The 17,195-nt window shown below is 43.2% G+C and overlaps 1 protein-coding gene across 2 annotated transcripts in view; it reads right to left on the reverse strand.

The window, feature by feature from the left end:
- The window catches only part of LOC139817093 (uncharacterized), a 55,421-nt gene that overhangs the window by 21,959 nt on the left and 16,267 nt on the right, over nucleotides 1-17,195 (reverse strand). For both annotated transcript variants that reach the window (XM_071784905.1, XM_071784904.1), the window contains exons 2-3: nucleotides 12,064-12,451; nucleotides 8,405-8,548 (exon numbers count right to left, since the gene is read on the reverse strand). In XM_071784905.1, the coding sequence (XP_071641006.1) occupies nucleotides 8,405-8,548; nucleotides 12,064-12,451 (532 nt within the window). The remainder of the gene's footprint in view (nucleotides 1-8,404; nucleotides 8,549-12,063; nucleotides 12,452-17,195) is intronic.

The raw sequence follows: 17,195 nt of genomic DNA on the forward strand, positions 1-17,195 counted from the left end.
ATAAAAGATATCAAAGTCAGGTATAATATAGCCAGATTTTAATAATAGCAAGCATAGTTAATAGCAAACATCTTTATAGACTAATTAGACTACCAGGTTGACGTCTTAAAACATTTTTGAGACATTTTTTAAATATTCGTGTTTTCTGGGTTCAGCCTTCAGCAAAGATCATAAATTGTGCTAAATAATTCTCGTGACAACGTTTCAAAAATTATCATTAGAATCAACAGATCTTTTCAGATCAAGAGAGCAATTTTAATTACACCACTTTACTCGCGCAACTTTATCTTTCAAATTTTGTTATTAATTAAGGCAACGTCTTGCTACGGAAAGTTTGAAAGATCCCGTAATTAGATCTGCCGGTGTTACATTAGCAGCGCACTTTAGATTCTCGAAAGTTAAGACTACGATTATCTAAAACGAGAGTAGGCCGGCGACTTAATCGAGAGATTATTCTGCCCACACAGAATCTCGCGTAGAATCAATCAATATGCGATTATACGATCATCGATCTGCCCTACATAATTCCCAAGTCTCCATTTCCAGGTAACCCATGAACTGGGCACGCGTGTGTGTGTGTGTGGATGCCGTCGTGGATGACAGTCACACGTATACGTAACGTACGAGCACACAGCCAACGCGCCGTGTGTATAGCCCGGGGGGTATTTTCTGATAGCGCGGGGTCGCGTGTATTATACCATGTATTACATGCCCCACGTACGTACGTATGCGCGGGCATACAAATTGACTGCGTGTTACGATACGGGCCGGCCGGGATTCCCGATGAAATTCCGTAGGCGTGACTCGGGAAGGGACAATCGGGGAGATAGGGATCGTGCTTCTCGCTCTCGCAATCGCGCGGCGCGGCGTCCTGCCATGCCGCCTTGGAGGAGCCACACGGAGGGACGGGATCAATCCAATCGTGCGACCCGATAAGAAGCCCGCGGTGTTGGCATATTACGAATGTCACGGCCGCATAGTAGCCCCCGTCTAGTATACCCGCCGAAAACGCTCGAGCTCGTTTTTCTCACCCGCGCCGCACCGGATCTCGCGTTACTCGCGTAGACAGTGGCAAAAAGGGTCGATTGGCTTCGTTTAGCGCGTCCGCGGCGCGCTCGTCCGTCCGTTTGCATCTATCCGTTTTTTCTTGTTTCCTCCCGTCCTCTTTTTTTCTGTCGATTCGCTCAGTCGTTAAAATTCTCATTAAACCTGCGGATGTAGCGATCGTTCTACGTTTAGACGGCACGGCGCGGCGGCGGCTGTCTCTCTTGCCTGTCCCAGCAGAGGCACAAGTTACGTAACGAGCCATGTATCTCGCGACGGAGATAAATTTCAACTTTCTATTATAGTAAAAATAAAAGAAAAGACGACAATATTTCATACCTGCAGCTTTTCGCCTCGCGGCGCGGCAAATTTGATGATTGAGCCGATCGACAGCCGATGAAAAATGATAAGCGTTCTTCCTCCAGAACCCGTCGACTTCTCTTTCAAGTTCCCTCGCGCGTACACGGGGATCTCTCTTGGTTCCCGACTGTCACGGCGGATTTGTCGGTCATTTCGTTTCGTTTGTTAAGTGTCGCGTAGCCGGGGCACGAAAACCACTTCTCGAGACGAGAATTTATTTCTGGCGCGGACACGCGCTCGAGGATATGAATCGCGAACTACTGAACTCTCGCATATATGAAGCACTCGTGTGGTCGGACGCGGTTTTCCTCGCCTTTTGTTCTCCGCGATTTCAAATATCGCCGGCGCGGAAAATAGCGCTAAATTGTAAACAGCTGATATCCCGAGGCCGATAACGCATCGGCAATCGAGCGATCTTCAATTCTGTCACGTTATCCTCGCCCTTCTGAGACACGCAAAATGAAAGACAAAAATAGAGAGAGAAAGAGAAAGAGAAAAAAAGAGGGAGAAAGAGAGAGGAGGGGGAGAGAGGAAAAGGAAAAAAGCAAAGCGGCAAAACAACAATATTCAATGCAATCTAGATTGCAAAACGTCGAGAGACCGATGGAAACGAAGGCGATTCGCGAAAACCAGACGGTATTTGCAGAATGTTATTACTTTCCACCGAATAGGAGATCCATCGCGAGTAGATCGATCGATATCGCGAAATCGCTTCGCCCTGTGATACATGTACGATGATACATACTCGCGGAGAATTAAATCGCGAAATAAAAGTGATAGAAAGACGGATGTGGAAACCGGATGGTTCTAAACGCGCTGAAATCTGATCTATACACACGAAACGTTTTCGAAATAGCGATTTTCTGACAATCGAAGGGAAACGAAGGGAAACGTAACTCAGGCAATACCAATCAGTTGCAATTGCAGAAACCTTCTATTAATTGTCGCGACTTGTATTAATATTTGAGACTATATTGTGGGAAAAGGAAATGTGGAAAAGATCGAGAAGTAAAATCTAGATATTGTAATATTTTAATATTTCACGTAAAAATAATGAAAATTAGGTAAGCGATGTTTGTCCGAGATTGAATAAAAAAAGTAGTGGGATTACTCCCTGAACGTGCATAAATTAAAAAGAAACGTAAAATAAAGAGAAACGTAAAAATTATTTTTAGTTTAGTATGAATACGGAATTGAATCGAGTTACATAGCGGTATTATTTTATCGCGAAGTCGATTGCGATACGCGCTGTTTAATTAATAAAGTTTGAGTTCTAAAAACAAGAATTTTTTCCTCTATTTACCCGAAAAGTACAAAAATATATATCCGTACCATCGCAGAATCGAGTAATTTAATTAATACATTGCAATTTTTTGCTCGATTAATTTTTATCTCCGGGGAAAAAAAATGTATTCCTTGGAAACCATGGAAATGTCACTCATCGTCCGTATCATCGTCGGTATCGTTTGAATTGGTTAGTACATGTATCGTGGGACGGTTTTAACTTATTCACGGTATGCACCCAACCGCTATAAATCCCCGAAGCGACGTAATAGTTACGATCGCGATAACTTCGGTCGCAAACTGCACGTCTCGCGCACGTGACGTTATTCATAAAGTGATTCCATCAGAGGGAATCGCGCCAACGAGAGGAAAGTCCGAGGAAGCCAGCGAGGACGAGTCTCTGTCGCATTTGATCCGCTCTCAGGTCCGATCGACCGAGATAATTTAACTTTGTGTCCACATTGTACGACTGCCGAGCGCAGCTTCGTCGACGAGGATCCGCGTCACAACGACGCGTGTGCCCGTGCGCCGCCGCGAGTCGCGGGGCATTATCTGCGGATTTACGCGCTCGCGATAGCACGATAATTTACGGTATCGCGGTTGCGAATGCGGCGGGGTTGCACGCGTGGGCGAAGCGGTAATGCGATCGGAGCGACATGAATCTTTAAGAAGATATCCCAGGAGCCGCGTTCCCGACGGATTCCCGCCTCACTTCTCCGCCGTGTGTACGTGCCCGAACTTCTTGAGAACTTTCGCTTTTGCCGCAGTGGAACGACGTCAAACGCTTCCGCTTACCGCGACAGGGTGGGACGGCTCTGGGTTCTGGGAGTCCCGCGAAGTCACGAAATTCATTCATAGGAAATAAGAAGGCAACCATCTCGATTACCAGGCAAATCAAATGAATCCTTCGCCGCGATTGATTGCCTTGCTCGATTGCCTGGCAAACGAACGGCGATCCTACGAGTACGAGTACGTTTCGATCTCGCAAGGTATCGGGATGCTAGTCATTTGATGCCGTTACTCGTACGGATACTTAAAAGGCTTCATAAAATTTCCTAAAGTTCGGGTGCTTCAACATCAATAAGAGCGCTTCAATTTTCAATAATTAAATCAAAGTAACTCGAGTACTGTCGATCTTCTTATAAAGATTCTATGTTATATTTGGTATACAACAGATTTCATTTTATCTTATCGTAATTTATTTCAATAATTATTTGTATTCAGTTAATCGTTCCTTAACATTTCTTAACGCACGATATCGAACTTTTAATGCGGCATCCAACGCATGCATATGTTTTCACATAGATTCTGCTTTGTTGGATTATCTTGATACGATTTCATCGAGTCGCTCTTCAAATAATGCAAGCGGAGAGGCACATGTCAAAGCTGACTATCACATGGTCCTGCTCAATAAAGAGCTAATTCCGGCCTAATTAAATGCTGCGAGCCGCCTTTGGTCGCCGTATTTAACACTCACGTCATCGATGTGTGTATACGTGTGCATGGCATTTAACGTAGATACTAATTACCGCTATAGAAGGGCTCTCAGGGTCTTCGTTTTGACGCATACTCAGACTACTATCGCGTTCCATAGCGAACGAGAGAGAACGTCAACGTGAAACGTATGTAATGCGCGGATACCACTGTCTTTCGTATTCGTAGAAACAGAGTCGCATCATCCCGTTGAAGCGGCAGATATTGGGCTTCGTTTTCATTTGACTCGCTCTGTACGGACACGCACCTCTAATTATCCGCTTAAAAATTTCTGCCATTATTTCACTAGGTATCGAAATTATGTACGTCATCGGGAAGAGAAGGAGTGCAGGCGAGCAATTAAAGAGCTACATACATGACAAATGCATTTTACGTTAACCGCCTTGAGAGTTGGCAATCTTGAGTCTGCCATCGTGGAGTGAATTAAAGTGTTATTAAAGCTGTTGGTGAACTGATCGCACGGAAGGAGTGGCAATCTCCTGCAAATTATTCGCTTGAAATTTGAATATCGCTTTGTTCCGACGTACTCGGTCGCGAGTGCGCGGCCGACGAGGGCATCCACTGCGCTTAATAGAGTTCTTTCTTCGTCAAAGTTCAACGGATTATACGGCGCGATTAAGCAACGGCCGTTCGCATCCCGCTCGCTATCGAATCTCATTTGCAGAACAGACGGATCGATTAATTAAACGGGACGTCTTCGCAAAATCTTCTTTCGGTCGATCGCTATAATAACGCGTAAATTTCTGCCAGAGAGCCCTCGGCGAAAAACCGACGTTAACCACGCCAATCGTAGCAGTATAACGATAATAGTTACATCAGCCACGATAGCCGCGTAACGATAACGACTCGCTATTAGCGTGAGTACAACGTGACATACAACGACTTCTTAAAGTCGCTGTTCTCAGGCGTCGAAGAATTTTTCGCGATTTTATTCCGCGGAATAAGATTTCGCTGAGGAAAGAAGTTTAGTGGTGTTTTATGGAAATTTCTTAACTGTTGTAATTTTATACAATAAATCGTACGTTGATTCACTAATCCAAAGTGTCTCCAAAGTATCAAAAAAATATTTAGGAACACGTTTTAAGATTTTTATATCATTACTTGTATGATTCAAACAATGGCTATGATAATTGTTGAAGATAACGGCAAGCTACGGCAATTTGTTTATCATCTTCATTATAACGCTACAATTGTGATGATATAACGAGCTATATCAACGGTGTCAATGCAGTGCCTTGTTATCTGCGAGAATGGAATTTTTTGGAATAAAGAAAATGAGAAAACTCTTAAGACTTCCCGCGCGCGCAATCTATTTAATAGTATAGCGGAGTTCGCAAACTTCTCGCTCAACTTCCTCTTTCCGTGCTCTTTTTCTCAGCAACATGTACCTCGAGCAAGAGCGACTTCCAAATCGTGCGACTAGGTCGAAAATTCATTTTCATAAGAAACGCAGAAAGGAATATTATACGAAAGAATCGTGTTTTTCCGGCAGGGAAAAAAATGTCATCGCTGAGAAGGGCCGTGTTGAAAATAATGAAAAATCGTTATCAACGACGCCGCGCGCGTTACATTATCCTTTCTCACAGAATTGCGGGTAAGTTATATCAAGTAAAGTCAATGCGGGGGCGGATAATTTCACGCGCGGTTCACACGATTCGCGATCGACGACGACGGCTCGCGAAACCGTATCTATTCTCGTAACGGTACGCGGAGCACGGATTCGAGCGGTTCAAACGGAAAAGTAATTTCCCTCGGAAATATCCCCGGGACGAGACTGCTTCGGCGATTATCGAGATTCGCATCGCTGCCTCTTTTGCCACGGTCGGCCGGCCCGCGGTCCGGCTCCTTGTTTTTACAACCGCAATTTTCGTACGACCACGGAAATATTTCTTCTCCGATCCGCGGATTTTAAAATCCCCTTTTTGCGAATCGCTCTCGGCGCATTAACAGAGTCCGGGCCCAAGAGTTAAACGCGGGAATCTTTTTCCGCGCGCCGACCTAATCCTCAGGTGTCGGGAATTATCACTTTCGGAGCTTCGCTAAAAAGCACGGGTGCGCTGCTTGCACGAGTAAATTCCATCTCGATGGATAATGCCTGTCCCCGAAACAATTTACTCCCGCGACCGTAATTACTTCGTTCTTTGGAACACGCCAGAGACTTCGATTTACACCCCGCGATGTTCTTAAAAGGATTTTAACAATCGTTCCGCTTTTTTCTCTCAATTCTTTTGTCGCGAGCGCAGACTCGAGCAGAAAGCGTCGAATTTCCCCCGAAACTCGTTTTGTCGGGTTCTTTTTCGAGAGGCTGCGAGCGGTCGTTTTTCACCGCGGGCTTTATCCCGTAATTCTTCTGATTACAGAGAAAATGACTGGTAATAGCCAACCGTTGTGGAGCGGACTAGCAACAGGTACGAGAACTTGCACCATTCGGCGTCAATACGCCGACTCGCTTCCGCTCTCGAATCATCAATAGCAATTTCTCGACAGGAAAAGTATTGATACAGTATCGTCTGTTGTAGGATTCCAAACAGTTTTAGTATTTTAAAACAATACAATCACTATACAAAAATCGATAATGATTATACATAGTCTGATTATTCGATGCATCGCAGGTGAATTTCATGAATAAATAATTTAGAGTTTTCGCAGAAAAGCTAATGGATAGCTAAAGAAGGTACCGTGATTTAAAAGATATCTATTCCTTCCCATTTCACTCGTCCCTGCTTATTTTCGCCGGATAAGATATGTTCTGGTGCCGAAACGGTGTCCCGGTCATAAATACGCTATCGGAAATGTTTCGAAAACCGTGATTCGCGCCACATGTAACGAGTTCGTTTGCGAAAGAGGTATCGACGTGGATTTCGCGCGGACCCTTTCGTCAGACAATGAAACATTGCTGCCGAGCGTAAACACGGAGGGAAAGGCCTGAAGGAGCACTGAAACACGAAGGATACGTTACGTAGATCCTAGCGCGGCCGCCCACAAAATTGGAAACAGTGGCGTAAAGAGATGGAGTTCGGGGCGAAGGTGAAGGAGAATCCTCGGGAATCAAGTAAGAGCGTGGAAGAGAGGATCGGCCAGTGTCGGAGGATCATAATAAAGGGCTCGTAATAAAGGGGTTCCCTCTTCCCAGAATTTGTGGCTATTGTCGGAACGTTTCGCGAGAATTAGCTGCAATTAAGGCGATCTGCCGACGGGCACGAGATTGCGCCTGGACGACCGTGGAAATGGGTGAATACGCGAGAAGATGGGGTAAACTTTTAGGCGTCGTCGAGTGATACTACCACCTCGTTACTAACAGCTCGCTTCGTCGCGCAGGCGATGACTCGGGGAATACGGGTGCACCTTATTTTATGATTATTTCGTAATCCCGATGCAACTCGCGCCGCGGAAATAGCGATTTAACGTTCGTGCCCGGATAACGATCGTTGGCGCCGCGATTATTTTGCTTAAGACGCTGCGTCGCACGGGCATTTGCGAGCAAAATTAAGGTAACATGAGATAAAGTCATACGCCGCATTGCATAAATTTACGCATTATCATGTAACAGTTATAGTAATAATATATTATAATGAAATGCAATATAATATTATAATAATAAACAGTAGTATTGATACATCATTATCGTCAATTTCTCCTTCAATCTATTCATATTTCATTTGCGAATATTGGTCAATCAGTATTTCGTTTTTTTTTTATCAGATATTATATTACCTACGTAATCTATTCAGCGACACGTGGCACATGAAGAGGGGTTTTCAAAATACACAGATTGAAAAAACAAAAGGCGTGGTATAGTGCGATATCACCAGTGGTCAATACCATCCGTTTCGATAAAATGCAGCGCTTAAATCTTCATCGAACAATTCAAATGTCAAATACAATTACGTTACATATTAGCCTAATTTCTCCCTTCCTATATTAATTGGATAAATCCGATGACAAACGCTAAATTCAAAATAAACACTATATTGCGTATTGGTAAATTGCAATATTTTGATTTCCACCGAGCTATTCGAAATAATAAATATGGATTGCATATCAGCCTACCTTCTTCCCTGGTTTGAACAAATTCGACCGTAATTATCAATAATAATATATTCATTTGATAATAGATAATATGATCTTTTCAAGCGTCAAATACAACGGAAAAACATTGCCGTCCAAAACTCTTTGCAACTTTAATAAGTAATCTAAGATGGATAATAGAGCTGCCGCTCACCGTCAATGTCGATTTCCTGCAGCATCGTTCTCAGCTCCTCCGCTCTCGCAAATTGTCCCAAGGAACGCATAACCCTGCCGAGTTCTTCTTTCGTGATAGTTCCATCGCCGTCCTTGTCAAACAGCCTGAAAGCCTCCCTAAATTCTGGGGAAAAGGAAAAAGAAAAAAAAATCAGCGCAAGTAACTTCAATATACGTTTTGCTTTTCTTCACTGGAAATAACTAATATCAACTTCGACCTTCCTCGGTCCCCGAAGAAAATCGTACGGTCGCGCGTAAAATGTTCCATCATATTGTTCTCATTTACAATTTTTAAGTAATTCTTCTCTAATCTGCTACTTCTACGATAATTAAATTGGGCATTATGCGCTTTGAATTTTTTACTTCACTTAAGTATCCCGACCGACCACTAACGTCAAGCGTCCTCTCCGGAATTGCCCTTTCAGAGTCACCGACGGAGTCGGTTAACTGACTGAGGGTAGCTGGTGGTCGAATTCCCGGAGCGAATTTGACGAGATACGTGTACAAGCCGGTACGGATTCGGCTCGACGGTGCTTGACTCGATCATTTAATGGCCTCGTTTCCCGCGCCGTTGGTTCTGGCGATGCACTATACGCGCGCGTATCCACGCACAATTGCCCGTTCGCGAACGGAAACTACGGAGTCGCGATGTAATCGACGTGATCGCGTCTTACGTCCTTATTTATAGCCGCTACTCGAATCTTGGCTTCAGATGCGCGTCGCACGAAATACAGTTACGTATTGTCTTGAATTGCGCGATTTCAGCGATCGCGCATTTGGCGCAGGAATCAACCGAGGCTAGGATTCAGAACGGGATGTGGAGAACGATCCTTCTTCTTTATCTACGGACTTCCGCCTCGTCAGGGATGGTACCGCTCTCGTCATTTCTGCTTCTTTCTTTCCATTTCAGTCTCCGCAGAAGCTTCGAAAAAAGCTGTCGCCAACTGGTAGTTCATATCGAAATCCTCCCAATTTACTACGCTACTGTGGCTTCTTTCCAAGAATTTTGATTGTTAATAAACCGCACGAAAAAGAAATTTAAGACTGTGTCTCAAGACGAGTCTCATCTGACAATTGTGAGTTTCTCAAATACTGAATCACGATTACATAAATGATTTCACGAATATTATATAGTCTCACGATCTATCTATTGAATTGTATCACATTTTTTTTAAAACAAGCTCCTCAACAAGAACGAAAAAAAATGCCGGTCTCAGAATCGTTTCATTACTGTAGTCGACTTTGTTTATGATCTTAAGATTTAACTAATTAACTCTGGTATCAATATTTCGATACTACAGATTGCATTGATTAAGTCATTTTAAACAAACTACAAAAATAATTGTAGAATAGGCAGATGTTTATTATAACTTGAGGTAAAGATTAGTGCAAGAAAGGGAAAAACTTTAATTAATGTTATACTTGTATAATTCACTTTATATATAACCCTTAATGGTGGTATTTCTTTCTCTCTCTTTTATTTCCTCTCTCCATTTATCTATTTATCTACAGTTCTATTTACAGTGCCAATTGGTAAAGCGGATAATAGTGTAGTGACACGATAATTGCTTTAAGAGAGACCGTTTTACGAACGCGATAAAGACGTAACAGTTCTCCGGAAGAAATTACGCTCGCCAAAGTACGTATCGGCGAAGTATACGAAGACACGTGATTTTCTTAGACATTTTTCCACGAACAGGTCTTAAAAGAAGAAAATCAGTGGAAAGAAGAAAAATACGGGTTTTTCAAAATAGACTGAAGAATGAAATTTAATATACATAAATTTTATCTTTATGAATCGTGAGATCGTGCTTTCAATGAAGTTTCGTGGAATATCTTTAATGTGATGAAACTGAGGGATAATCGATCGCGCCGTATATAAAGTTACGCCATTTAAAACAAAGTTGAACAAACAGCTCGTCTATAGTTAGATGAGTTTCGTGAAAACTAAAATATATTTAAGGCATAACTGATAAGTGCCCGTCTTATAAGTTGTATTAAAAATATTGACGAGTTCCTTCATTAACAGCATTGTAGCTTTGAAAGAAAGAACTTTGTTCAGAGCTCGTAACGACATTGTAATAAAAATTACCAGGAGATTGGTTATTCAGTTTCGTCGATAAATACGTTTGAATTAATGTCATCTCGCACAAAACTCTTGCCACGAAATGGAAAAAAAGATATTTGAAATGGAAGAGAAAATCGTCCATCTATTCGCATTTTCGCGTTGGGTTCTTTTAAAAAGAAATTGAAAGCATTGATTCTTTGATTAAATGGTTTTCCAGATTGATTTCGTGGACCTGGCCACAGAATACATTTACGGACGGCTTAGTACGAATAATTAAATGCAAAAAAAAAAGCGACGAGCACCACAAAATGTGAAACGTTATTACAGGCATTACAATGCAATTTGTTTGACGTCGATTGGAGAAATCGCTATTCATCCACTCTGACGCGAGTGGAATGTAATGTTCAATAGCGATGTTTATAAAGGCATAAAGAAAAACAAGTCGCATGCATGATGGACGACGTGTGAAAATTAAAAAAAAAACGCGAAAAAAACATTCGACATCTGCATGACACCATGTACGTAAAACGCGAAATTATTTATCTCGTGTGCAGATCTGACCGATCAATTGGCCTGATATCCGATTCTCGAACGTGCACTCGTCGTGTACGACGGCGATAACGGCGGGGAAAAATAATGGTCGCGCAATGTTGAATGAAGTCACATACGCCGCGGCATAGCCGAGCGTAGTTTTATCGGGATTAACGAAGCGATGACACCAAACAGGCGAGATATTCCGTTTACCAAGCGTGCCAAATTGAATCCGGCGCCGTGAGTATCTCCATCATCCAGCATCTGACGCGACGATCAAAAGAGTACAAATTTGCATTTTGCCATGCGAAACCTGATATCATAATATAATACGAGTTGATAAATATGAGAGGAAATTTTGCTCGCACATCGCTTGTAAACGAAATTGTTATTTTAAACCATGTTATTTTTGGTTATTAATTTTAATTATTAATCTATTACATTTATATTTCCCTGCCGTATAGTCGCACGAGTATTCGTTCGAAAGACGATGTTGAAGAGCGCTTCTTCTCGAGTTTGAAAACTTCAATTTTTGAGAAAATATTGAGGAATCTTATATTATAAGGTAGATAGATTTTCGATATTAAATGTTTAGCATTGTGATAGAATAGTGAGATGGAATAGATAGTCCTTGTGGATAGGATTAATTATGCGAGAAAAGTTACCTGCCCCTTTCAGAACGAATAAAGGCTGTGACGGATAAGTCTGATATTTCACGTGTCGCGCGACAAGTTTTTCCGGCGCGTGTCGATTGGCCATCAGACGAAGAATTTCCCGAACCCTCGAAAAACTTGTTCTCTCTGTCAATCAGCCAAAAAACTTGCCACACGACAAATGAAATTGCCTAAAGTCCAGACGAGATTCATGGCGCGCCATTTGGATATCGCCATTCGGCGTTAAAAAGAAAGAAAGAGAGAAAAAAGCAAATTTTTGGCATTATACCTTTATTTCCTCTTTCTCCCTTCTTCTGTCGCTCCCTGTCTAGTTTGGCTCTAATGATGCAATCGGACTGGAAAGAGACATTTTAAATCTCGACTCACCTTTCATCTGCGACTTCGATATGGGCGTCTTGTTGGACGAAGAGTGACTCGCCGACGATCGTTTCGGCGAAGCCGGCAGGGACAGCAGGACGTTCGCGGAGAGCGGGGTTCTGACGACGGGCTCGTCCCGGATGGACGACGAGGAGGCGGCCGTGTCCGTCGGCCGGGTTAGAGATAATTCTTGCGGTTCCTGCTGCCGTAGTCGCCGACGTTGCAGATTCGGGACGTCGGCGACGGAGCACGATCCCGCAGAAACGTAGATCGGTTGCATCGGCAGCGCCGACGTTGTCATGGCCATCGTCATCGACGTCCGTGGGGTGCAGTCCAGAGGGCTGGTGCCTTCTCGTTCCTCCGCGCCGTTTCCCACCGCGCCGCTGCTCTGTCTCGTCTGAAAGTAATCGCGGCCTGAATCTTCCACTCGTCCCGGGAAAAAGTTTTATCGCTCAATACGAATTATTTATTTATTTATTACGCACTCTCTCTTTTGGTGCTCCAAACAAACGCGATAAAACGCGCTCGAAATTAGATACACGCGAAATGTCGAGTCCTAAAAGGGTTTCAATTTAGAAAAGGAATATTCTCATAAATTTGACTATACTCTTAGAAGCAAATTGATCAATTTTATTATAAAGTAACAAATAGAAAAATATAACTGATAAAGTTATAAACTGATCATACTCTAGTATTTTAAAATTAAAAAACTTACAAAAAGTGAAGTTGATCAATTTGACTTCTAAGTGGCCCACATTTCAGAGAGTATTGAAAGCACATGAGGGATTTTCTTTTGCAAAAGTGCTCTTCAATTTCTACCAAGTGCGCACGTGATTTTTCGAGCTAGCTTTTCTAAATCTTTGTTTCTTCAGCAAACATCTCATTTCTTCACCAAACAATACATTACCTTACATCAACATTTGACAATCTTGATATAGAACTTTGCGCAGCTCCGAAGCTCCAAAAGAAAGAAGACGTTACGTTTCGAGGATACCTTTCGGAGAGGTGCTTTAAAAGGCTTATTTATTTATAACCTTTCAGTTTTTTCTCTTTACAAGACTTTTAGGATCGACTGCTATAACCGTTAACTTATAAATGTGTCGTTGAGCGACAGACAAATCGCTCAAAGTAAAGCCACTTTAATATTTAATCCACCCGTGTCAGATGCTGTTAGGCACGAAACGTGGAACTTCTAAGGCAGTAACACATATGCGGGAGTATCGTGCAATTTGACGACGAGCTCATTCCGTCATTTCAGCGTCGGGCTTTATCAATGATTAAAATCTACTCGCACATAAAGCGCGTCAATATACGGGAGAGACGCGATTTTAATTTCAAAAACTAATGCTGCGTCGGAGAAAATTTTTTTACATTTATATATATTTCAATAAAGCGAAAAGACGTAAAGAAGAAGAGGGGAGAAAGAGAGATCTATTAATGAGCCGAGCTTGTCGTGCGGCTCGTATCCTCGTCATTTCAGATATCTGCGAGGTCCCGCGATCCATCAAACCGAGCTGCGCTCATCCCGCGATAAGAACGAAAGTCGATTTGGATGGAGAGGCCGTGCTTCATTATCGCGAAAGTTCGCGAGACGTTGACGAGCGATTAACCGCGCCCCCGAAAGAATGTAATAGCGCCCGCGTATCCATCATTTAAATGAGAGGGAGCATCGCAAGCGCGCGGTGTCACTTGGTGGGTCGATGTGACAGGTGAAAAAAAAAACGGGTGAAATGCACAGACGTCATTTCCCGTTTTATTCTCCTGTCCCCGGGGAAGGAGAAGAAGGAGCGGTGGGATTCGGCAATAACCGTCCGCGAAACTACGAGCCACTAAATCGCCTCGTCGGAATTGCAATACTAGTTCGCGACCCGAGTAAGAATCGCTTCAATCTCACGCGAAAGCAGCAGCATAGGTACCGAAAGCTCGCAGTATGAGCTTTAGTCGACGATGAATATCGTTGTTGGGACGTCAAAGCGATAAAGTTTGCGCGTTAAATTATACAACTCGGACTCACGACCCAATGAGACGAGGGGGAAAACCTCCCTCTCGAAAATTACATCGCTCGGACGCGACTGTTTGCGTAACCAGAATTGTCGATAAGATTCGCGCCGAGGGAGAGAGAATGAAACGGAATTAAGACTGTTCTCGGAGTTTATAATTGAGGACGAGCACGCGCGACAAATTGGGAGGTAAATAGCGAACTTGAGACGCGCCCGTCTTATTTCCCGCCTTATCTCCTCCCAACGCTTCCGGCGGGTCTCGGCGAAGCCAACCCCCGGCCGAGCGAAACACGTCGCTCGCAACACGAACTCGCGTAGACGGCGCGGTATCACCGGGAAACATATTTGCATTCCCGGGAAGTCGCTCCTAGGGTCAAAATGCATTTAGGTTCTTCTGGATGGAGAACGAGATTGGAGCGACGTACCGAGACAGACGTGTGATTGTCTTCCCTTAACTACCAGCGGAGTCACGAGGTGGAAGTGAGAAACTTCCGACGGCAACGCGACGGTTCGACGAAGCGAATCAAATTCGAGCGCGCAGCGAACGCTGTGCGCTACCTGCTTGATCAAATTCCGAGGGGTTCCTAGTTCCTAGACGAGAGAGAGAGAGGGAGGGGAATATTGTCGACCGCGGGGATGGATTAAAGTGGTTATGCACCGCGGGCGAAAGTTTCGGTGTCGAAACCGCACGAGAGAGAAAGTTTCTCCGGACGTCCGGTAATAAAAGCACGGTGCTCGGTGGCGGAGAAGAAACTTCCCTGGAAGTTCCCGACTCCTTTTCGCGTTTCTCCGGGCGCGACACGGCCAGGCGCTGACAAAATTGAATCCTCGTTAAAGCGCCGTCACGTTTCGCCGATCGACATCGACACTTTCGTGTCGCTCGGCCTGGATTCCTTCCTTCCACCCTCAATTCCTTCCTTTCCGCCAATTTAAATTACATTTCATTACGACCTTTGTAACTGCAATGGTAGGATACCGGGCACTTATTTGTCCCACGGAGAGAAACGGGTAACTGTTTGCGTTAGGCGGAAACCCCGGATCGCCGGAGAACAAGTTCAGTATTTTTGCGAGAGAGCAGGATAGATAATAAAAAGAATATCATTTGCGCATGTTTTGCAATAATTCGCTCACCATGGATCTTTTTAACGGTATATTTTGCAGTTAAGTTGCTTCATTAGATTGCGAATAACAAAGGCAAAATTAATTTCCTTCTGCTATCGTGCCCCCGACATTAATTAGCTTGACAATGTTGTTTATCCCCGCGTGCATGCAAGGAATTATGATGCAGATTTTTAATGGCTGTTTTAATAGCGTGTATTGGCGCTTAGCCAAGATTATGCGGCCGCTGCCCGTGTCAAAATGTACGCTTTTATGAGGGCATTGTGTCACATGGTCTTTCGACAGATTAAGGACTATATACTGTATCCGTCTATCGCGCTTTAAAAAAAAAGCGACGTTAATGGGGAAATTACACGAATCTTTCGAGTAGACGACGCTTCGTCTCGCAACCTGCTATAATATTTTTCTAGCATTTATTTTAATATCGTATAAATATCAGATCGAGGATTCCGCTTTAAAATTATGATTTATTTACGGATGCGCGTGCATAAAAGTAATGTATAAAATTGCATAAATGCATACTGTAAATATATATGCAAAGAGATTCATTTGCAAGTTTCTGGAAAGTCGGTGAGAGTACGCGAAATTAAACACGTTGCATGTTAAGATGGTTAATCCAAACGATATTAATATCGTCGCTTTTGACGAAACAGGTGCGAATCGTAAACCTGCGGCTGGTACACATTCCGCACATTCGTCCACTCGAGTATGATATGTCACGGACAAAACGGTATCGGTTATCGATGAACGAATGTATCACAGTCGATCGCACTTCGCGCTTTCTCCTGCGAAGTAATGATTTTCGCTTCATCATCGTCGCAATCGTTGCTGACAGCCGGTGAGTCGGTTACCTTAATGAAGGTTATTACGAAGAAGTATGGCCGTACAAAACGACTGTAAATTTTGACCACTTTTAATCGGCGGGTTAAACGGAATATAAAATTTACATTTATCTTTTGTAGGACTTCCCACGCAACTGTATGATAGAAAATTCCGAATATTTCGTTCTTGTTCAGTTAGATCGTTAGATTTTCACAATTGCGTTTATTATGTCCTCGACAAGTTCATCAGAATAAATTTACAGTGAAAGTCAGGCATAAAATATCGCGGGGGTGATTGAGAATAAGAAATTAATTAACGAGTGCCACGCAGGGCCACGTCAATTTCTTGTCACTGTAAGAGCTGGATAAATGCTATCGTCTTTCTACAAGTTTTTAATTTTCACGTTATACTCCCTGGCAACGATTAAACGTGGAAAGAAATTACGTTATAAACGCCTGCTTGTAAAATTAACTGAAAAATTTGTTTCCCTTTTTTTTTATTTACTCTCGCGAAACGAGGAGTCTCAGCAAGTTTGCGCAAGTTCCTGTTTGCGATTAAAATTTTGTTTAAGTAAGTGTACAACGTGAAAAGGCACGACGGGAGGGGGGAGCAGAAATGTTCACCGATATAAATTACATTAGATATTTTCTGGGGCATTATGCATTATGCATTGCGTCCCAAAAGCGACGATATGATTCCAGCGAAATTCTCTTATTTAAAGAACTTAAAGATTTCCTGAATGCAAGGATGCGCGCGAGTAACGTCAGATAAATGGCACGTATTTTTACCGAGGGAGAAACGGGAGAATAATCTAGTCGCATTTTTCTGATTTCACGAATATATACCCGGTTGGCCGACGAGCCGATGTGCATTTTTGTTCCGTGACTTTTCGAGCATTTTCCGAGAATTCTCCGAGTGCCGAAAGGATCGTAGCTGCACACACACACACAAGCAAAGACACACATAGACACACATCTTTCTCTCTCTTATTAAATTACCTCCATAAACTGGGACACCTTTCGAGTGATATATATCAAATATGTGGGTGCTTTCGTCCGCAAAAATGTTTGGCACACCTGCGCTTGTAATCACGATGTGAGCCGCGTTTTCCGATACGCCGCGCCGTGTATGCATTGAGTTAAAATAATTCAATAAACGGGCGCGTTCGCATTCACGCATTCCAATAAATCTCAATTATGC

Source organism: Temnothorax longispinosus, chromosome 8, assembly GCF_030848805.1.
Source record: "Temnothorax longispinosus isolate EJ_2023e chromosome 8, Tlon_JGU_v1, whole genome shotgun sequence".
NCBI lineage: Eukaryota > Metazoa > Arthropoda > Insecta > Hymenoptera > Formicidae > Temnothorax > Temnothorax longispinosus.